At 39.8% G+C, this 24,413-nt stretch overlaps 1 protein-coding gene across 12 annotated transcripts in view; it reads right to left on the minus strand.

The window, feature by feature from the left end:
• DTNB (dystrobrevin beta) overlaps nucleotides 1-24,413 on the minus strand; it is a 236,340-nt gene that overhangs the window by 170,015 nt on the left and 41,912 nt on the right. For all 12 annotated transcript variants that reach the window (XM_059405271.1, XM_059405274.1, XM_059405273.1 and 9 more), the window contains 2 exons: nucleotides 22,838-23,051; nucleotides 7,324-7,409 (listed from right to left, as the gene is read on the minus strand). In XM_059405271.1, coding sequence (XP_059261254.1) covers nucleotides 7,324-7,409; nucleotides 22,838-23,051 — 300 coding nt within the window. The remainder of the gene's footprint in view (nucleotides 1-7,323; nucleotides 7,410-22,837; nucleotides 23,052-24,413) is intronic.

Here is a 24,413-nt window from a genome sequence, read left to right on the forward strand (position 1 = left end):
GAGGAGGAGGAGGAGGAGGAGGAGGAGGAGGAGGAGGAGGAAGAGGAAGAAGAAGAAGAAGAAGAAAAAGAAGAAGAAGAGGAGAAGAAGAAGATAAAGATATTTAGCTTTGTACATAAGTGTATTTGAACCAACCAGCAAATGTCCAGGTAGAACCATCCTGCAGGGCCACAGCTCAAGATACAGAGCTTTGAAGATATTGCCAAGTATGTGAAGAATTGATGCCCTTAAGGAGGGGAGCACATGGTGATTTCATTTTTGAATAACTGGGTGCTATTCTTACAAGGAGGAAAATAACCTGAATGAAAAAAAGAGTCCGTAGGAGATGTGGCTAGGTGCCTACGACTCATTGTCTCTTTTCCCCTGCTGGCTCCCCAGCTGAACCTGTGCCGAGAACGGCAATGTGCTCCACCGAAAAAAATGACTTCCCAGTCTCTTTTATACAATGTAACCCCAAAGTGGATTTCTGGGAATGCTTCTGCTTTCCTGACAGAGGCATTTCTCTCTTCTGTCTGCCTAGAAAGGGAATGTGAGGCCCATCCAGCGATCACTTAGTCGTAAAAAGGAAAGCCACATGGTGAGCAAAACAAGAGGATGGAACCTGAGTGTGTGATGACATCCTTGAGTCATGGGACCAACTCTGACTCACCAGGCTCTGGGCTTATTTTTATGGGAGAAAAATAAATCCCAGTGTGTTTCGGCCACTGTTAGTTTTTTGTTGTCACCCAATGTATTCATAACTGATAAATTAGCATGTGATTACATTGTGCTCACTAACTAAATGGTAGAAATATTCAAGACGGGAAACTAATGCTACCCAGTACATAAATACATGTATCTACGGTTTCACAACCACAAAAACATCTGTGTGTACATCCACACCAACAAATCAACACCTGACTCATTCAGAGAAATAAAAGGGAGTGACTGGATGATAAAATGACTAACATTCCCCTCAAAAAAAAGTATTACTTTCTGTTACACTTGGTTACCATGCTAAATAATATATTCAGAGTATCCAGTTTTTTAAAAATTCCTTAAAAAAGAAACTATAACTTAATAGGGCCACATTACATTTACAAGAGAACAAGCAGAAACATGTTTCTTTGTTTGATTTAATAAGAGAAATACGTCTAGAACACAAATTGAAGGCATAGTGACTTATTATTTCCAGAGTTACTGGTTTACAACAGTATTTTTTAAAAAAGATTAGGCTTCTTTTATCTGTAAGAAAAACAGTATAAAATTCCTGCTAATTTTTTTTATCTTAAATGAAGTATAACAATGAAAGCTGGTGTGATTTACTACACACAAATAAAAAGATCTCACTAAAGAAATAAATAAAAGACAATAAAATTTAATAAAAAATTTTAACTAATTCTCTGATTAAAGCCCTCAACCCTTCTGGCATCAAGGGACTAAATTTCCCCCCAGAACTCTGATTAATTTCCCCAGTAATTCTCTTTCTATTTATACACCTCTGAAAGAAGGTATGCTAATTCCCCATTAGTTGTTTCCAGAAAAAAAATGTAGGCTTTCTCCCTTGTGAAAAACCCACAATCAAGTCCCTCAGACTTATGTATACACACTTTAAAAAAATATTCCGTCCTTTGTGTAATGGCAAAATAATGCTACCATTCTACCATCATCACATATGTTTCCATTTTTTTTTCTTCTTCTGGTGATAATGACCCTGGTTTTACTCACTGCATCTATCAACACTTTCTTCTCCCCCCATCACGGATCACTTACTTTTGTAAGATGATAGGGTTGTTTACAATAAAGCGAAGTCTATAAACGGAATACCGTTTTCTTTTATATGTTAGCTTTCTCTGGTAACTGACTCTCCCCGCCTATCATCTTTCTACCAACTAAGTAATCTAACCCACAAAAACATGTATATACATCTGCATGCTTATAAATACCTATATGTAACCAAATCCAAGTGAATATTTTATTCCCAAACTCATGAATATTCCTACATCCTTCATGAAGTCAGAGCAAGGATGAAAGATAGGAGTCAGCACGCCTTGGGCCTCTCTGCGGAGCTGACTCGGCCAGTAACTACTTTAGACAAGTCTCAAGTCCTCCCTTGGTTTTGTTTTTCTTTCTCTTCTTACTGATAAAATACTGATTTAGGACTTATCTCTTACTTGCTTCCGGTTCTAGAACATTTTGGTTATAGGAGAAATGCAAATGTGAACCTCACTCACTGAGATTCACCCATCATTTCTGTCTAATGACGAGAAGGGATGGTTAGCAGAAACCAGCTGGGGGAATTCTGCAGTGACAGGCAGTGGAGAGACTATTGCAAAGGAGGCTAAATTTTGAACGGGTGGATCCGTTTAATTATAGCTGCAAAGGATGGCCTCTCTACAGTCTGTTAGTGCAACAGCAAGGGAGCAAGCGATGGGAATCCGGTGAGAACTGCCAGTTCTGAGCACAAGCAGCAGCTCAGATCATCTTTTCTCCAGCTACTCAAAGTGTGGTCTATCAAAACCACAAAGACATCCTTATGCTACAACCCAGAAAAAATACCTGTTATCATTTTGGTATACTATTTCTTTCTTTTTCTAGGTGCATAACAAATTTTTGTCTAAAACTATATTACATTTATGCATTTTGATGTGAAACCTATTTTTGAGAACAATATAGGCAGTCGGCAGTCATGTGGGGATCCTGCTAGAACTGAGCTCTGAGTTTTGCACACTGTCTCAAGTTTTCACCTATGATTAAAAAATGCCATAACAAATATACATAAAATTTAGAGTGCACTCTGATTAATTCCTCTGGATAAACTCAAGAAATAGACTGAGTCAGTGGATATGGGTATTTTTACAGCCTTCCTGATATACACTGTTAGACCATCCTTCAAATGGTAGCACCAGGTTTTTAAAGAATTTAAAAATCAACTACATGAATCATCTGCTCCTATCTTTTAATGCAAGACAGATGACGTCTGAATAAGAGACTAAGTTTCTTAGAAAACAGCAGAATTGGACAAAGTGAATAAATCACATCAATTAAATGACAAATCATAAATAATGGGCTTTACAGCCTATACATTTTGTCCTCTGAGTTATTTTTATGGTTTCTGACATTACTGAGTTTTGATCTTGCTTATAATTAAAGTCTGTGCTCTTCCTATAAATCACTGGTATTTAGTATCTGACCCTAGTTAACTGTGAATCTAGGATATAGTCCCTAATGGCTATAACAGTGAATTATTTCTATAAATGAGCGCTCGCTGGGGACAGAAACTCTTAAGAGAAACCTGAAAAATCTAATCAAGAAATATTTCAAACTTAAAGTACAAATATTGGTTAAGTTGTTCTAAATGCTATCTTGACCCCAAAACAAGCAAACAAAAATATACCAAATAAAAAGGGGTAAGGGGGGAAATTACAGGGAAAAAAAATCTAAAATAAAATGTAAAGCACAGGGGCGCCTGGGTGGCTCAGTCGTTAAATGTCTCCCTTCAGCTCAGGTCATGATCCCAGAGTTCTGGGATCGAGGCCCGCATCAGGCTCCCGGGTTGGCGGGAAGCCTGCTTCTCCCTCTCCCCCTCCCCCTGCTTGTGTTCCCTCTATCGCTGTGCCTCTCTTTTCAAATGAATAAATAAAATCTTAAAAAAAAAAAAGGGTAAAGTGCAAAAAGATCAAAATAAAAGGAAGAAAAGTAGAAACATGAAGTTGTATTACATAAACATGAAAAGCTCATTTAAAAGGAACGTTAGCAGAGATAACAGCAGAAAGTGCGTTCAGGGGCGGGAAGATGGAGAAAATAAGAACTAAGTCAACGGAACAAGCAGAGAGAAGGTGGGGGTAAAGAAATGTCACAGTGCAGTACAGTGTTCTAGCTCACTTCTGTCTGTGCTATTCTTCAGCCATCGCAACTAAGCAGGACACAGCTGGGACCCGGAAAGCCAGAGAGAAAAGGATTCCTACAGCACCCAAACTGCCAATCAATCCCACAACAAAAGCTCCAGTCACCTACACTCAAACCTTAAATAGAATGCTCAGAAATTTGCTTATGTTTTCTCCATATTAAATGTAAAACAGAAGCAAGGAGAGATTTCTAGAGACTGATACTCTGATAATCCCGTCACATTTATCAGTGATAAAGGGGACACACACCATCACCACTGTTGCCACCACCAACAAAAAGGTCAAGGACGGAGAAAGTAGTCATCTGAAAACATCAGAAGGGAAAAATAACTCAGAGCCTCACAATTAGCCCCAAATGCAGCAGAAGATGACATCCCCGAGCTATGAAAATATGTAAATTATAACCAGTGAGCTCTGTATGAATCAGGATAGACCACATGTAAATGGGTTTCCACTCTAGATGATTAAAATTAAGAAGTGGAGACAGGCCTCAATACCTGAAAATTTTCCTTATGTTAAACATTTCTTTTTTTTTTTTTTTTAAGATTTTATTTATTTATTTGACAGAGAGAAACCACAAGTAGATGGAGAGGCAGGCAGAGAGAGAGAGAGGGAAGCAGGCTCCCTGAGAGCCTGATGCGGGACTTGATCCCAGGACCCTGAGATCATGACCTGAGCCGAAGGCAGCGGCTTAACCCACTGAGCCACCCAGGCGCCCCAAACATCTCATTCTTGAGCCAAGATAATTAATACAACAAAAATAATTAAACAGAGCTACAGATGGTCAAGAACTATAATTTTGAATGTGAAGACAATAAGAAAACCATATTTTAAATCTCTCTGCATGATATGAACACGGTAATTAGTGAGCTAGCACGGTTGGTGCCTCATCCATCCGCATTTGATGTGCAATGAGTGATCTGGCCTTCTTAGCACGCAGACCTGTCACGCCGGCCTGCGCATGTGCCCTCTGTGTCACCTGAATACTGGTCACTTGTATTTCTCCAAGAGCTTCAAAAGCCACACTAAAACAACAACAACAAAAACCCTGCCATCACCTGGATCCCTTCCACATTTCACACAATACTAAAATTTGCCCTTTTTCACTAACAGTCCAACAGAGAACTGCAGTAATTTTAGGACTCAAACAACAAATGATACTTGGCAAAATTCTGGCACTTACTCTGTGCCAGGTCCCAGCTCAATGATGTAAATGTGGCAGATTTAACCATAGAAACTTACAGACTCCAGAGTTACCCACCATGCGGGTATATCACCAATTTTCCATTTTTCAACCACTTTCTCCAGTACTAATAAAGATAGCAACGTATATTCTTTACCTGGTGTCACTATCATTAAAAACAGATAAAATTCCAACTTTCTTTTTCTTTGTGTTTGAATGAAATACAATTTCATCCATATCATATTATCTTCCTTGGGCAAACGCTGTGCTAGAATTAAGAAAACACTGTGCTAGAATTAAGAAAATACTACGAAATTTCAGCCTAGAATTTTGAGATACCATGTGAAAAATACTCAGAAGAGTATTTAATAAAACTGTAAGTTTTATTACTAAAAACTTGTTTTACACTGCAGCTGAATTGAAATGAAGATAAACCAGATAACAGCTGACCAAACACATTATCTAAGACCTTAATCCTTTAGAATATTTATATCTATATCCGGTGAGCCATCCAGCTTTCCAACTTTCGATGTCATGGTAACATATAAGAAAAAGCACAGAAAATAAGTGTACCTATCAAGTCATCTGGCCCAAAAGCCTGCACTTAAATCTGACCAAGCCTCTAGATCTTCCAATTAAAACAAAAAATGTGGGACACAAAAGAGCATCATGGAGATGTGATCATGAAAAGCCAGTCCATGAGCGATGCTATATAGGACAGATGACCCAGTTTCTTCACAAAGCAATTCATAGGGTAACTCAACACTTCATTAAAACCCACAGCTTCAATCTCACCTCCCTGAAACCTGCCAGAATTTCTTCCTTACAGCATGGCACTTTGATCACTGTACTGTATCACAAGTGTGCCTCCCATTACAGGATTAGTCTATGGAGCACAACAAAGTAGCTTAGAACAGGGCCAGGAAGCTAGACAGCCTGAGCTGAAATCCCAGCTTCGCCCCCTCAGCTAACTCATCTATAAAATGGAGAATATACCACCTGCTGCTCAAAGAAATTTAAGCATTCACTGAGAAAATATATGTAAAGCACTTAGCACAATGTTTGGCGTATCTTAGATAGTAACTATCTAATGAATGAATAAATGAAAACCATACACAAAAAATTAAATAACTCTGAATTTCATGTCCTTTGATTTCATTTAATCTTACAGTATCTAAGGAACAGTAAAATGACAAGATGGCCAACAGTAAGAAAAAATTTAGGAAAAGTAACTGAACAACAACAAAAAAAGAAGCAAAGAAACAGGCTCTAAATTTCTAAATAACTGAGCTTAACTCTAAGCTACTAAGGAAAGGTTTAATCATAGTAAATACCACCTGATGAAGAATAAATTTATTTTAAAAAGGGCTAATCTTGACCAAACCTGATAAAAATAACCATATTTATTTTCTAACAAAAAGCACTCAACATAACCACCTGCAAGCAAAATTTTGATCATATGGAAAGCATTTTTAAAAGACTTTTTAGGGGCGCCTGGGTGGCTCACTGGGTTAAGCCTCTGCCTTCTCTCAGGTCATGGTCATGGTCTCAGGGTCCCGGGATGGAGCCCTGAATCAGGCTCTTTGCTCAGCAGGGAGCCTGCTTCCCCCACACACACCCCCACACCCCCGCCTCTCTGCCTACTTGTGATTTCTCTTCCTCTCTCTCTCTCTGTGTCAAATAAATAAACAAAATCTTAAAAAAAAAAAAAAAAGACTTTTTAAAGTGAAACAAGGGAGAGAGATAAGAGATAAGAGACTCTTAATCTCATGAAACAAACTGAGGGTTGCTGGGGGGTGGGAGGGAGAGATAGGGGGGTGGGGTTATGGACATTGGGGAGGGTATGTGCTATGGTGAGTGCTGTGAAATGTGTAGGCCTGGTGATTCACAGACCTGTAACCCTGAAGCAAATAATACATTATACGTTAATTAAAAGGAAAAAACAAAAAAGACAGAAAAAGAAAAGACTTTTTTAAGGTCAACATTACTGTTCTGAATCTCTTCAGTTTCATTGCTTTATCCCCCCACCCAAGAAAAAAACTAAACTTAACAAATTACTTCAACCAATTTTTCCATCTCAACAGTAGGTGGCATAATGTACATCCTCTGAGCCAGCTGCTACAAAGCAAACGATGTAGCACAAACAGAAAAGTTCAATATGGCATCATCCAAAATTCTGAAAACATTAACTTAAAACTGTTCAAAGATCCTGATTTGAAGATACAATTTTTCAAATAATAGGAAAGTACTTACATCTCAATTTGTCCAGCATTTTTCCACCACACATCGTTGCTAACATAGCTTTAACTGAAAATACGGTCAACTTGCCTCGGCCCTCACTGCAAAATAAATTATATTAGAGACAATTGCTATCTGGAACCACAAAAGCAATCAAAGGTATCACTAAATATCAAGCAATTAGTAAGCGGACTCTTGCCCTAATATGCTACAATATTACCTTGGATTTTTAGAGACCTTGGGGTTTTTTTCCTTTGTAGAAATAAGCTCTCATGTATGTTAGGTAAATAGTGTTAAAACTACCTGAATTATTTGGAAAGGAGCTTTACAAACATTCTGCAAAGAAATTTCTCCTGGCTCTGTACACAGAGGCCAGATGGATGAACCAGAAGTAAATTTTGCCCATGAAATCCACAGCTGAGTTGTTTTGAGTGTTCAAAACTGAGGCATCACCTTGTTTGAATAATTCAGAAATGTGTCCTCCCACCATGATAACAACAGTTTATTGTTATGTACTAAAGCCACAGGGTGCACATGGCTATAAAGATTTTATATTACATTCATCTTTGTTTTTACTGTGACAGGTTTATGTGACACCATGTGTTTATCCTAAGAAGCTTGATATATCTGACTCGGATCCTCCCAGGCCACGACTGTGAGAAAGTGGAGGAGAAAGGATGGTAAGATTAATTCTTTTTCAGTGGCTGGAAAGATGAAATGTGGAACATATATGAATTATCCAGAACAAGACTGCGCATCACCTGCAGAACCAAGGCAAAGTCAGCAAGGCCCCCTGACCTAACACGTCCACTGTGATGAACGTCCTCTGTCCGTTCAGCACGCCCTGGTTGCACAGCAGGTGACAACTTCACTAGCCAGGTTTTAAAGTCATCACATGCAAACGAACAACGGGCTTTTGTGTTCACTTCATGAAGCATGTGCAAACAAAATTTCACAGTAACATAGCTTCACAATAATGAGAATTGTACCGTCTTAGTTTTGAAAAGCAAGTGTCATCCTATCTATCTTTACCAATGTTCCCAATAGAGTGTCTTCCATTTTCCAAAACTTTTATACAGTAAGAGCACACCTGGAAGGCAAACGGTTCATGATCCTGAAGGGTCATAGTGCAAAGATCTCCAGGAAATACTAATGTTTGTTACAGTCTGATTTTCACCTATTACACCTCACTAAAGTTATTCATAAGATAAAACAGGAATCCCTACAATGAGCAAAAATTAGGATGGGGTTTTTATTTTACCTTTTAAAGATCTTATTTTAAGTGATCTCTCCTCACACAACACGGGGCTCAGACTCATAACCCAGAGATCAAGAGTTGCATGCTCTATTGACTGAGCCAGCCAGGCACCCCAGGATGGGGTTTTTAAAATATACAGTTCTTTAGAAATACAGATACTGCTGCACATCTTATAGGGCACCTGTCAACAGAAGGACTACACCCAAGTCAAATACCCACGGTGCTTTTTAAGCAACATGAGTAGCTACAAAGAACACCAACTAGAAAAGGGAATGGATTTCTAAGACTGATACAGAACTTTAATGGTGGACATTTCTCTTTGGTCACCAACCATCTAAATGCCAAGTCTGTATTTAGGCATGCCCTATCTTCTGAGACCGATACACATCCCACCACCACAGTGTGAAGAAGGAAGAAAAGAAAACCTTGCCTGTCTGCCTTCCCATTTTCTTCAACACTAAGACATGAGCACATGCCACAAGCTCCACCAACAAGATGCACCCCCTTGAGACCACACAGAAAATGATTAGCTTTTAGAGGGTGTACCACCTGGCCACACCGGGAGGGCTTCCATCCAGCTTCCTGAGGCAGCAGAGATGGACTCCCCCGGCAGCGCCGCAGCCCAGTGGCCATGGCATTCGGAGCACAGGCAACAGTGTCTGTGCCCTGGAGAGGCAGCAGACGTGTCTCCGTGAGACCCGTTTTGTGACACAATCGTGACATATATTTTGCTTGGCAGTGTGGTCATCAAGCCCACTTTCCCAACCTTCTCAGGGAGTCTGCGGGTCACACAGATCCTTTTAACAGATTAGCCAGAGGTGGCTTCTATTGCCTACAGCTAAGAACCCTGATGGATGCGGTTTCTATCCTGAAGTAAAGCGGCCCAGAAAGATGAAGCAACAGAGAGAACATTCCTGAAGCCCAGAGTGTGAGGAGGCAAGCCTGATGACCAGCAGAGCAAGAACGAAGACAAAGTACACCAACAGTAGATGAAATCTTGATGCAGAGCGAAGGACATTTTTTAAGATAAACTTGCCCAAATATTTTTTTGTAGACACTGATTTCATGATGTGAGAATATCCAGAAGAAAGTAAAAAACAGTCTTAGAAGAGGTTTCCATAAAATTCAGGCTACCAATGACCTCTGGGAGAAAGGAAAGGGGTGAAAGAAAGGAACACACCAGGGGCTCCCAGGTCTGACAGTACCCTGCCCCCACCCCCCACCGGAGTACGTACATGCGGCATGAGCTCCAAGGTGACATGCCATACTATGCTTCATTTTAGGCCTCCTTCTGTAGACATTTCCTAATTCCCAATAGAAACTGTTTAAAAAAAGGGGGAGACTGGGTGGCTCAGTGGGTTAAAGCCTCTGCCTTCGGCTCAGGTAATGATCCCAGAGTCCTGGGATCAAGCCCTGCATCAGGCTCTCTGCTCAGCGGGAAGCCAGCTTCCCCGCCTCTCTCTCTCTCTCTCTGCCTATCTCTCTGCCTACTTGTGATCTCTCTCTGTCAAATAAATAAATAAAATCTTAAAAAAAAAAAAAAAGCTGTTTAAAAAATGAATCCTGGAAAGTGAAGGTTACCATTTACTGGACACAGCTAATGGTTTAAGGTGGAAAATGAAGGGAACCCCACAGGTTAAAAGACATTTAAGATACATAAATGGCATGCATAAAATTTTTCATAATAAAATGCATAAAAACAGCCATCAAAAGAAATGAACTCTTGCCTTTTGCGATGATGTGGATGGAACTAGAGGGTACTATGCTTAGTGAAATAAGTCAATCGGAGAAAGACCACTATCATATGATCTCCCTGATATGAGGAAGTGGAGATGCAACATGGGGGGTTTGAGGGGTAGAAAAAAGATTAAATGAAACAAGATGGGATCAGGAGGGAGACAAACCATAAGTGACTCTTAATGTCACAAAACAAACTGAGGGTTGCTGGGGGCGGGGGGGTGGGTGGGTTTCAGGAGAGGGTGGTGGGGTTATGGACATTGGGGAGGGTATGTGCTACGGTGAGTGCTGTTAAGTGTGTAAAACTGCAATTCACAGACCTGTACCCCTGGGGATAAAAATACATTATATGTTTATTAAAACATTTAAAAATTTAATTAAAAAAATAAAAAATAAAATGCATAAAAAGAACAAAAATATTAAAAATACCAAGATCCAGGCCCTATCCTTAAATGCCCATTGAAAGAAGATTGGCTATTTATGCTATCATAAAAAGAATGAAAAATAATAGTGAAAGATAAAGATTTAAATGCAAGATAGATTACTAAGTTAAAAAAAAAAAAAAAAGGCAAAGCATGGAACAAAATGATTGCTCTTAACGCTATCTAGCATTCTGTGAAAAGGATGTTGAAAAAAATAACACTGGTTGTGTCCAGGATGGAAAGAAGGAAGGCAGCCAAAGGAAAGCAGGGCAGTGTTGGCACTTCTCACTTTTTTTTTTTTTTAAAGATTTTATTTATTTATTTGACAGACAGAGATCACAAGCAGGCAGAGAGGCAGGCAGAGAGAGAGGAGGAAGCAGGCTCCCTGCTGAGCAGAGAGCCCGATGTGGGGCTCGATCCCAGGACTCTGAGATCACGACCTGAGCCGAAGGCAGCGGCTTAACCCACTGAGCCACCCAGGCGCCCCGGCACTTCTCACTTTTTAAGTATTAAATAGGTTTATGCTAGAAAAGATGGTTCTCAAATCAATAATCTTAAGAACATTAGAAAAAGAATAGCAAATTAAACCCAAACAAGCAGAAGAAAAAATAAAATATGCTTAAGAGCAGAAATCAGTGAAATTAAAAACAGAAAAACAACAGAAAAATTAATGAAACCAAAAGTTGGTTCTTTGAATAAATGAATAATACTGATAAATCTCTAGTCAGACTGACTAAGAAAAAGACACAAATTACCAATATCAGGAGAAAGAAAGGTTATCAACCATGCATTCAACAAACATGACAGAAATGAGGAAATGTTACAGAGTCCATAAATTTACAACTTAAATGAACTGGACAGACACAAAACACTCCTTGAAAAACACCCACCATTACAGCTCATGCAAGAACAAACAGGTAACCTCTATAGGCCCATATCCATCACAGAAACTAACTCGGTATTTTTAAGCTTTCCAAAACAGAAAGCTCCTCGTGCAGAAAGCTATGCTGGTGAATTCTAAACACTTAAAGAAGAAATAATTGCATTTCTATGCTAACTCTTTGAGAGATTAAAAAAAGAGAGAGAGAGTAGAAACAGTTTCCAAATCTTTTATGAGACCCGCATTATTTTGATACCAAAAACACAATAATCCATTACGACAAAAGAAAACAAGTAGGTACCCCTCACAAATGTGGACACAAAAATCCAGATGCCTAGATCCCACCCTGGGCTTGGTATTTTTAGAAAGTTTCTCATGCTATTTTGCTTTGCACCCAGAGCTGAGAACTACCAACACACAACTTTGAAGGCGGTACTAAGACTTTAGCTTTTATTTTGCAGGTATAAATCGAAGGACATAATAAGAGATGAAAGAATAAATCATGTTGTGATTGTATAACCCCTTCTAACTCCAAATCTCCTGCTTTTCCTTCAAAGACAAAAATGGTACCTATTCCTGCTGCGAAGAAGCACCTGATGCCATTCCTGCAAACAGGAGAGTGTGGCGGAGCCCAGCATTCTGGCAAGAGTCAGGGCAAACTCAACTCTTACTGAAGAGTTAACCCACAGTCCCCATTGATACATGCCACATGCTAGGGCGTACTGGGTACTATGACACCTTTACTTCTGAAAATTATTATAATAACACTTTTTTCCTAATCTTCAAAATGCTTTAGAAACATTAATATTTATAACACTTCTCATCCCTTCCTCAAATATTCTTTAACTCAGCTCAAATGCAAATATTCATTTGGATATTGTTATCCTTCTCAATTGATCTGAATCAGCACTGGTATCCTTTTCCACTCATTAGTATTATTAATACTCTCGGGGCTTCTGGATGGCTCAGTAGTTAAGTGTCTGCCCTTGGCTCAGGTCACAATGCCTTGATGCTTGAAGCCCACGATGCTTGATCGATGGGAATCAAGCCCCATATTGGGCTCCCTGCTCAGCTGGGAAGCTGTTTCTCCCCCTCCAACTCCCCCATACTTGCGTTCCCTCACTCTCTCTCTGTCATAAATAAATAAAATCTTAAGAAATGGTCTTTATGGCTGGTCTCAGATCAAGCAGTCCACAGGTGTATTAATGGAAGAGTGCATCACCCCTCAACTAATTCTTATCAGTAATGTGTGGTTCCTCAATTCATCATCTCTCAGATCTACTTTCCAACCATTTTTCCATTCACAAGAGCCACACAGCAATCTCCACACGTGACCTCCCACCCATTGCGCTATGAATCTTCTCTCTGCCTACATGTATTTTTGGGGTGTGCAAACATACGTGTGCTTAGCAGTGTATATTTTATGGAGGGTGAGGGGCTATACATGCACATGTCAGTGGGTAACTCAACGGGATAAAGAGAATATACAGGCATATTAGGGTGTTTTAAGTAAGGAGAAAGGAGAGGCATTAAGATTAAGGATCATGAAGACCCAAAGACAGAAAGATCTGGGAATGATGTTTATTGAGCTCTTGTGCTCAAGAATCTGTCTAGGCTTGTGATCTGCCTCTGTCAAAGAAATAAAATCTTTTAAAAAGAAAAAAAAAAAGAATCTGCCTAGAAGTATGTAACTATGCACCCCCAAAATGAGGCAGTGGGTTCAGGTCTGAACGATAAACTCACCTTCCCCACTTACAAATGCTTGCCATCATTTACAACTTTAGGTTCAGAGTTTCAACCATCAAAAGATTTATTCACCTTTCTTTTTTTTCTTTTTCTTTTTTTTTTTTTTAAGATTTTATTTATTTGACAGACAGATCACAAGCAGGCAGAGAGACAGGCAGAGAGAGAGGAGGAAGCAGGCTCCTCGCTGAGCAGGGAGCCTGATGTGGGGCTCGATCCCAGGACCTTGGGATCAGGACCTGAGCTAAAGGCAGAGGCTTTAACCCACTGAGCCACCCTGGTGCCCAGTTTATTCACCTTTCAAAAGGAAATATTGATATAAGCAAATTAATAAATGGTATAGTTAAAGAAATTCTAAGTACTTATTAAAGATACTTATATAAAATCTAATCACCTAATAAAATTAGTGAGGGGTCTTCTCAGAATTCTTCCTGAAATCACATTATTTATATTTTTCTCTTCAAATAGAAAAAGTTTTCTCTCCTTCCTCTCAACTGTTTGCTTTGTAGGCCACACGTCAGCATTTTTCCCTTTGCTCTGAATGCTTTTCTTGGCACTGAGGCTTCTCTCTCGACTTTAAGCCTGAATAAAACTTCCCATAGCTGCCCCCAGACAATGCAAAGGGAAAGTGTCCCTTTTACTGTGTTTTCCTACTGTTGCATTAGCACTCCTGCATTCTTGCTCTGCAATTAGAGGCGGTAGAGAATGACTACAGCCACTTAGCAGCCTAATACCCTGTGATTACATCCTTTATCTAATTGATTCTTCATGGAAAAACTCATTCTCAATCCTTCCCACCAGACATCTGAATTTAATCTGTATATACTAGTCAAGTTACATTTACAACTGAAGAGTTAACTGCCCCTGGCCGTGGCATGTATAACCTCACCAACATCTGTGTTTTCAGTCCTTTCAATGTAAAGTCCAAGTTCATCCCAGAATCAGTTCTCTGCAAACAGAATGCAGAAAAGATATTTAACCAGGTTTTATCACCAAAAAAAAAAAAAAAAAAATGTGGCTCAACTTAAAATCTGGCCTATGATAGCTGCAGAGTTGATTAGTAGGTCAATATTTAATAAGTAACACAACAGTGAATATTAACCCTTACATAAAGATACTAAAATGAAAGGACAAACAGGTAGTATTTGTGGAGGATGATGGGAGAGAGGAAACTTGTTATTTTAACCCCACCCAAGCTGTCTCTCCAGGGAGCACCCTCCCTCAAAAAGAAACATCATGCTTCTCTTTCTCAGACCTCCCTGCATGATTCACTTCTATAGACCTATCATTTTACAGTCTGACAATAAACCATGCACATGACTTCTAAAAAGAGTTCTTCTTATCCAATACTGAGAAAACACCATGATTAGCTCTGTGCCAAGCTAAGCAGACAGTGAGTCACCCTGAATAAACACTGCTGTGTTTTAACATGCAAGTACCTTCAGAACCTCTACAGTCCTCACCTGTGCCCTCTGGACGGGACTTTGCTCATTTCAGTTTCATGAAGTCTCAAATTCTGCCTATTTTTTTAAATATTTGAGTTAACCTGATCTGGACGGTGTTTACAGCTTTGCACAATCGAATAAGAACTTGCTATTTAAATTAATGCTTTTGAAAACAAGACTAGGGAAGCATTTTTTACTTAAGAAAACAAGTTGTTTCTACATCTTTAACAAACAACTGTGGATGCTGCCAACCATAAATTAGTACTTCCCCGCACAAAAAGGGACTTCTACTTTAGAAACACTGTTACCAGTCCAATTATCACATGTAGTTAAAAGTAATAAGAGCATTTCTCTTTGATGCTCAGAAACTCATATTTTTCCAATTAATCTTAATTTACAACGCTTCACAGTGAATGGATTATGCAATAATCAACTGCAAATCAAGCATCTATTTGGCAAATGTCAAACAGCTTAATCAAGTAAAATCAACTTAGAATATTATTCAATTTTATCACAATCAGAGTGCCTGCTAATTTTCATTTCGACCTTACAAATACTTATTAAGAATTTAGCATTGTGTTTATTGAGGAATCAAAGAAACATAAGGTAGAATCTCCGCTCTAAGGGCTTTCGATCTTATTTCTATACTTATGAAGCAGTTCAGAGCATTTTATAATTTAAGGTCAAAATAATGATACAGATGAATGCTGTATGTCATCTAAGGAATGAAAATGGGGTTGGTGATTTTAAGGCTACACAGTAGGTAAAAACTGGAGCGGGATGGGGGTTGGCTGTGTGTGTATGCTTAGAGGGAGAAATGAGTATGTCATGTTGGAAAAATTGGGAAAAGTGCCTCAAGTAGCTTATTTACAGCTTGGTATGAGCAGGGAATTAAGGACTGATGCCATTAGAAGTGAGGAGTAGGAATCTCATTCAAAAACCACAGGGAGCTTTGCAAGGTTCTTGAGGTGGGAAGTTACATGATGAAAATAGTGTCTTAATCAGATTATTTTGGAGGTACCGAATGGACTAGAGAAGTCTCTGTTACTACCTCTCTCCTCACTTTCAGAGAGAAACAAAGGCAAGGAAAAAGTCACACTCAGAAAAAGTGTGCCCTTTCTTGCCTTTTCTTAAAAAAAAAAAAATAAAGTGTTAAAAGGAAACAGTAAGATAAGGCCAAAATAATAAGCAAAAAGAATTTTTTTCTCTGAAATAGTAACTAATGGTGAAGCCCTCTTGCAGGTCTGCAATCCTGAAATCAAGAAGATTCTTTGAAAATTAGCATGAATGCATGACTTCTCTTGAAAGAAAAACTACAAAATAAAGAATCAGTGATGGGAAGAGTAATAAGTGAATTTCAAGTTCACTCAGTTTTGGTCCCTGAATAATCCTGCCACCCAGTCCTGGGACTACGGTGGTGACATCACAAGACACCACAGGACAGCCACACAGCGGCGTAGGGGATGCGAGTAGGCAGGGGCCTGCCCTCCTCCTCCTCCACCCCGGTGGCTGTTTCTCTCCATTTTACACTAGTTTCCCCCTTAGGACTTCACCTTTTTATTTATTTATTTTTTAAAGATTTTATTTATTTATTTGACAGACAGAAATAACAAGCAGGCAGAGAGACAGGCAGAGAGAGAGGAGGAAGCAGGCTCCCCGCCGAGCAGAGAGCCCAATGCGGGGCTCGATCTCAGGACCCCGGGATCATGACCTGAGCCGAAGGTAGAGGCTTTAACCCACTGAGCTACCCAGGGGCCCCAGGACTTCACCTTTTTAAAACATCCAAACCCGTACACCTCATTCCCCATCAGCCCCTGGAAATTTCCTAAAAATGCTTCACTTCCATCCTCGTAAGAGCGAGATGTGCTGCTGCTGTGGGCGTCCATCTCTTCCCTCTCAGCCCGACTCTCTCCTACTGTACTTGACCACGAGCAGATATAAGAGCAAACACTGTAAATAAATACAGGAAGTATTTGTGCCTCCCAGGATATTATAGTTTTGCTTAAAAATCACTAATGAGGAAGACTGTTACCTAATATTTTTTCATTAGCAACGTCCATTCCACAATATGCTAGCTGGGTATATTCAGAATTTAAGGAGTACAATTACTTATTTAAAATGAAATTGTTGGGGCGCCTGGGTGGCTCAGTGCATTGAAGCCTCTGCCTTCAGCTCGGGTCGTGGTCCCAGGGTCCTGGGATCAAGCCCCGCATTGGTGGGGGGGGGGTCTCTGCTCAGCAGGGAGCCTGCTTCCTCCTCTCTCTGCCTGCCTCTCTGCCTACTTGTGATCTCTGTCTGTCAAATAAATAAAATCTTAAAAAAAAAAAATGAAATTGTTTAGTTTTGCTTTTTGTATACAGTTTTGTTTTTAGCATCTAGTATTAAGAGAAACTTATGGAAATTTTAAATATACCCAAATTAAGTTGCTAAAGCAAGATTCAAAAATAGTTCTTAGCTGTATTTCCAAACTACACAGCAAATTTTTCCATATTGACCCATCCTAAATTATACACATAAAACTCTTTACACCAAAGAAGTCTTTAGATTGTTCCAAGTAGCAACAGCGTTTTATAGTAAGTGTTATTTTAGATGATAAACAATAACCTTGTGCCTTCCACTGACATATTCAACAATGATATATTTTGAAGATTTTATCCAAACCTAGTTTCATTAGCTGTAAGATTTTTTATAGGTTTGTTCCATTTAAAGTCTAATTTTACTACATACCAAGCACTATTATTTCTTAGAGCAAAAACCTGGGGTGGGGGGGGAATAGTATTATAAAACAGAATATGTGCACACTATGTGCACAGAATGTGTGCATTAGAATATTTGCACATGAAATAATGACACTTGAGTTTGTTTCAAAAGAAGCCAAGGAAAGGGGTTGCGGGGAGGGGAAGAGCCTGGGGACACAGATGAAATAAGATCAATGATGTACTGTAATTACCGAAGCTGAGTGATAGATGCCTTGAGTTTTTATTATAATAGTCTTTCTATGTTTGTATATATTTGAAGTTTCTCATGAGAAAACATTTTAAGAGAGATACCTGGGTGTCACAGTCAGTTAAGCGCCTGACTCTTGAATTCATGTCAGGTCATAATCTCACGGTCATGAGATCAAGCCCCAAATTGGGCTCTACACTGAGTGTGCAGGCTACTTACGATTCTCTGTCTCTCGCCCTGCCTGACCCCACCTTCCCCCAAAAAAATAAAAATCAAAAAATAACTTATAAAAGTAAACATTTTATGAAAGAGATATCCTAAGAAAAGTAAAAAGTCGAGCTACAAAGAGAAGATATGTACAGCACAGATAAGCAAGAAAGGGCTGCTACCCGGAGGCTCTAAGGACCCCTATAACCACGACAGGAAGAAGAAACAACACACCAAAGTGAACAAAAGACCACACAGGCACTTCACAGAAGTAATATATTTGGCCAAGGTACACACAAAGACATGCTGGAGAAGCAAGAAAATGCAAATCAAACAATAGTGAGATGTCACTTAGCAAAAACCGAAAAGTCTGACAACTATAAGGCTTACAGAAACAATGTGGATCAAGAGGATCTCTCAGGCATGGGTACAGTTTGTTCAAATAATTTGACCCTGTCCTCTAAAGCTGAATCTCATGCACCTCCCCCACCAATGAGCAACTCCATTCCTTGGTTAGGACCAAGAGAGCAATTTCGAACACCTGTACGCATGTACCAGGACACACATATGAGAACATGCCAGACAGTGTTGTTTCTCAGAACGAGAACCCAGAGAACACAGAATGTAGAGTAACACAACAGAGTGTTATGCAAATGTGAAAATAACTGAACTAGAGCTGCAGGCATCATGAACAAATCTGGAAAAGCTATTACCTCATAAAGTAAGTCAGGTCATAATACAGACAGCATGACTTTCCTTTTACAATTAGCAAAAATAATTACAATTAAACAATACTGTGCTAATGTCTATGTGGAAAAAACTGTTCTTTAAGAAGAACATGCTAACACAAAATCAGAATTCGGTTCACCTTGGTTACGTGTCGGTCAGTGGGATGGAACAAGAGAGACAGAGTAAGTTACTGCTCATGTTCAAGTTCCCAGGTTAGATAGTGCAGCTCACGATGTGTATTATTTCTAAGGATAGACGGGGGAAGAAAGCACAAGCCGAAAGATGGGTTAGAGGCCCCGCCAGCAGCTCAGGAGGAAGAGGTTGGGCTGGGCAGTAGTTGTGGGGCCGGAGAGATGCACCAGGAATCGAGATTCAAGACATAGAAGTGACAGACCTTGGTAACTGGCATGGACGTGAGGAGGAAGGAGGAGGAAGAAGGCAGGGTCTAACTGAGTCTTACAGGTTTCAGATCTTGGGAGCTGGACGGAGAGCGGGGCCCATTTGACAGGAAAGGGAGCCACAGGTTGGTGACGCACTGCAAAGAGTTCCCAGGGGGACACGCGACCCTCTCCCTCACAGCCAGTCCGACCACCCCCACCGGGAGGCAACGAGCCATGAGGGGGAGAATTCAATCACCCTCTGCTCCAGAGACACAAACCCTGATCCGTTTGAGCTCAAAAGCGTAATGCCGACACACGCATGGCCCAAACGCGCATTTCTGGAAGGAGACTCGGACGCCTCCGTCTGGTGCTGAGAGAAGCCGGCTCTCTCCGGAAAGGGGAAGCGGGCGTTTTCCAAGTAGCAAAAGCATTAAGCAGATAGAAGAGGGGGCCAAAACCACCGAAGCCAGAGCTCTGACGCCGGCAAGACGGAGCGCTGGCCCGCCTCCGGGCCCCTCGGCGAGGGGAGCCCCTCTTCCTGTGGCCGCAGCAGCCCACGAGAGCAGGTTCCCTACCGTCGGCAAGAAAGACACCGACCCCACGCAGACGTCGGGGGTGGAGCGGGGAGTCTGTGAATCCCGAGCCCTGAACAATGAAATTGGCTCCAGGGGAGAAGGGTAAGGAGATTTCCTGTTCCTCATTCTGGGAATTTCAATATCCTTCTTTTTTTCTTTTTTTTAAGATTTTATTTATTTATTTGACAGAGATCACAAGTTGGCAGGGAGGCAGGCAGAAAGAGAGGAGGAAGCAGGCTCCCCGCTGAGCAGAGAGCCTGATGCCCTCTCGATCCCAGGACCCTGAGATCATGACCTGAGCCAAAGGCAGAGGCTTTAACCCACTGAGCCACCCAGGCGCCCCCAATACCCTTCTTCTTAAAAAAAGAAGAAACAGGGGCACCTGGGTGGCTCAGTGGGTTAAAGCCTCTGCCTTCAGCTCAGGTCATGTTCCCAGGCTCCTGGGACGGAGCCCCACATTGGGGTCTCTGCTCTGCAGGGAGTCTGCTTCCTCCTCTCTTTCTGCCTGCCTCCCTGCCCACTTGTGTTCTCCGTCTGTCAAATAAATAAAATATTTAAAAAAAGAAGAAGAAGAAGAAGAAACAGTTGATCATAGCATCGCCTGTCACACCTTCGGACCAGACCACATGACTACCGATCCTGTCATTTTGGGGGCCCAGCAGGAAGGAAATGAGGCTACCCGATGTTTTGACTATTCTTCATAGCTTTTACTGAAGTCCTCCACAGAGAGGCTTATAGTATTGTTCTCTGTGTTTTTAGTTTTCAAATGTAAAATATTTTAAATCCTTGGCATTAAAATAAGTTAATTCCTAATGAAATACATACTTGAGGGAGAAAGTCTAGATCCTATTTGTTTCTCACTATAGTTTTATAGTCTTATAATCCACAATAACCAGGAAACAACCTAGCTAAAAATTTGACTGTGAATTTAGAGGTTAGGGGACTTAAGAATAATTAAATAATTGTTGCATTCAAACTTTAACTCAAGAATTATGAAATACAAAATCCCAAGAAGACTAATTAAAATTAATAACTAGATACTCTACATATCAAAGGGACTCTCGAGCCTAATAGAGGCCAATGAATAGACTAATATTTGAAATGTTTCAAAACAAAATGCTATAATTTTCAAAAATAAAATTCCAATAACCAGATCCTTTCATTTTACCAGTACATGAAAGCCAATTTCAAATTACTGAAGAACAAATAAGATATTATCATATATATGAGTTCAAGGTTAGCAATGATGTGAGGATTGATTCTGATGCCCGTGGCCAAAGTTTTCAATACAATATGACATGAGAATTACCAAATTCACCACTGACATACTACTGTCCTTCCTCTTCTTAGCTCACTCATCTTTTTTCAGTTTTGTTTTGTTTGTTTTGTTTTCCCCCTAGTTTTCTATGGTGTGCTGCTCTACTGACTTGTCTTCATATAACTTACTGTTTGCTTATTCTTTTCCTTTGTCTCTATCTGGATGTGTCCAGGTGTCTGTGACCACGTCCCAGGACTCCTCTGCACCTTCGACTCCTCTTTGCTCTTCCTTCTCCTTCCTTAGCCATAGTATTTAACTTACTTGACATGAGCATGGAATCAAAGTTTATAATCTCTTTTAAATAGTAAGATGACTTTTTTTTAAACAGTAAGATCTTTTTAACAGTAAGATGACTTTTATCTCTGATTTAGTAAAAAAAATTGTTTATTGGATTGATCTGTGTTGTACAACCCTGAAGTGATTTACTCAGTGAATTAGCGTCGTGATAAGGTGCTGCTTATTCACCACAGAATAACCATTTTTACTAAGGTCTTTGGATCAAAAGACTCATTCCTTGAACAGTATAAAATTAACCTTAGGGATTCACTAGTCTAAATTACTAAAAAACTTGGGGCGCCTGGGTGGCTCAGTGGGTTAAGCCACTGCCTTCGGCTCAGGTCATGATCTCAGGGTCCTGGGATCGAGTCCCACATCGGGCTCTCTGCTCAGCAGGGGGCCTGCTTCCCTTCCTCTCTCTCTGTGATCTCTTCCCTTCCACTCTCCTACTGTGATCTCTCTCTGTCAAATAAATAAATAAAATCTTAAAAAAAAAAATTACTAAAAAACTGACATTCAAGTTCTAGAACTTATGTCTCATGTGGACTTTTGTTTTAGAATTTCAAATTTCCTGGGGTGCCTGGTTGGCTCAGTTGCTTAAGCATCTACCTTTGGTTCAGGTCATGATCTCAGGGTGCTGGGATCGAACCCTGCATCAGGCTCCCTTCTCAGTGGGAAGCCTGCTTTACCCTCTTATATTCCCTTTACTTGTGTTCCCTCTCTCGCTGTGTCTCTGTCAGATAAATAAATAAAATCTTTAAATAAATAAATAAATAAATAATAAAAATAAAAATGTGAATTTTGTGAGTGCCTACACTGTGATTTGGCTTTGACACCTGCAGACTTTTACAATTAATTCACAGAGTCTTCAATATTATAAAGTGTAATGAATAACATTTTACAAATGTATAAAATCAAAATAGTCTATAGAGAGAAAAAATGAAGCAGGAAGAATTCACCCATCCAAACTGGATGATCAACAATATAGCAGAAATCAAAAATCTAAACTCTTGCTTCCTGGAATATAAACATTATTTTGTAGCTCCATCACTTATGATTTCTTTTTGTTTCTTATAACACCAACTTCATTCTCCATGAATACAAATACAGCAAATCATTTCTGTTTTAATTTGGAGTACATTCAAATAGTTTTCATCCGGGGTTGTAAGGTGTAAACACAATGTTCTGCACTGAAAAAAATTAAAATAGTATCCTAAACATAACAAGAAGAAAATAAGACTAGAGTCAAGGGGCATTTACTATTACAGACAAAAGAAAGGTCAGTTTTAAGTTCCAAAGAAAGCCTCCTAATCGAATTCACAGCTTAGCTATACTTCTCTGGCTAGAGAACAGCTACACTAAGGGACCTATAATTTGACCAAACAACATGTCTCAGTGTTGTGATTCTCCATAATTTTATAAAGCTTACTATGTGACATGCCCTAGGACAGTGAGTCACTCTGGCATTTAACCAGTCCTTAGAAGGAACTTATATGGAATAATTTTCCTTGTCACTGTGATTCTAAGTTGACAACCCTCAGCAAGGTAATCTGGAAGAAACAGGACTAAGGGACAAACATTGTTAAAATGCAGGAAGCATGCCAAGCACTGGCCTGTCATATGCAGCAATCATAAAGTTGAGGAGGAGGCTGATGGACTGCTCCACGCTGATCTGGTGAGTTGAAGGAAGGCGCTTGTTCAGCTGGTAGTAGACAGAGGAGATGACGGTTTCGAGGCGGGACACACTGATCTCAGTGGTATGGTCCAGTGTATTAAGGCCATTGTCTCGGAAGGCTTCAATCATGTTCCAGATATCAACCAGGTGGACTAAAACAAAGAAAATGAACTATCAACAATTTTAAAAGTTCTAATTCATCAGAAAGGTGTTAAGACCTTTTTGTTTATTTTCATCTGACAGAGCAGTGAAGGGTGGCAGAGTAAGATCCAAAAATATGCCACTTTGGCCTAAGGATTATTTTGAGCTATTCTCACACCTGAAAAACAGCATGTGTCAAGAAGTTCGTGCCGAACTTCTTTTTTCTTCCTGAAAGCAGGAAATAAACTCCCAAGTGAAAGATGCCTTCCAAGGGGAAAGGAACATTCTTATTCCCAGAGACAGTGAATCGAGACCAAGAGAAATCTGTACAGATTTTATTAAAATAACCCTATCTTCCTTGAGATTCCCCATATATTTTAGTTACTTTCCCACAATTACTGCTCTCTCTTCCCTAGTATATTAGCACTTAGGCCTCATCCCTCCTTCGGGTCTTCACTTTGCTATGGGGGCTCCCAGGCACATGTAAAATCTGTGTGCTCTTCTGCTAATCTGTCTTATAACAATTTCACTCTCAGGCATAACTAGAAACTCTAAGAGGGTAGAGGTAAGGTCTTGCCTCCCTTACAAAAGCTATATTGTCAAACATAACAGAACATCAGAGAGATAAATTCACAAGCTTAGTGGGAGCTATTAACACATTTCTCTTAGTAAGCGACAGAGCAAAGGTACAGAGTGCAGATGCAGACCATTCAACATTACAATCGGCGAAGAAGGTATAATAGGCACTGCATGAAATCCTGCCCCCGGTGATTAGAGAATACGCTCTACTTTCAAGAACACAAACAGTGTGTGTGAAAATTGAACTTACTCTGAGTCATAAAGCTAATTTTGGCAAATGTCAAAGGATTCTAGTCATATCAACCATGCTCTCTGATTAAAATGAGATTAAATTACAAATCATCAAAAAGACCACTTTTCAAATAAACCTTACATTCATAAATGAAGAAACACACAGTACTAGGCAATGTCCTTAATCTGATTAAGGGTATTTATAGAAAACTGTGGCAAACATTTGACTTAATAGTAGAATGTTGAAAGTCTTTCCTGATACTGTGAACGAGATAAGAAATACCCACTATCAAAGGTAAATTGGTACAGTAACTATGGAAAACAGTATGGAGATTCCTTAAAAAATTAAAAGTGAAACTACCATGCGAACCAGTAATTCCACTAGTGGGTATTTGCCTAAAGAAAATGAAGATATTAACTCAAAAAGATGTATGCACCTGTCTGCTTACTGCATTGTTCATTCACATTAGCCAAAATACGTAGAATCTAAGTGTCCATCAATAGACAAATGAGTAAAGAGGATGTGGTACATATATAGGATGGAATAGTATTCAGCCATAAAA

The sequence above is a fragment of the Mustela nigripes genome, chromosome 7, assembly GCF_022355385.1.
Source record: "Mustela nigripes isolate SB6536 chromosome 7, MUSNIG.SB6536, whole genome shotgun sequence".
NCBI classification, from domain to species: Eukaryota; Metazoa; Chordata; class Mammalia; order Carnivora; family Mustelidae; genus Mustela; species Mustela nigripes.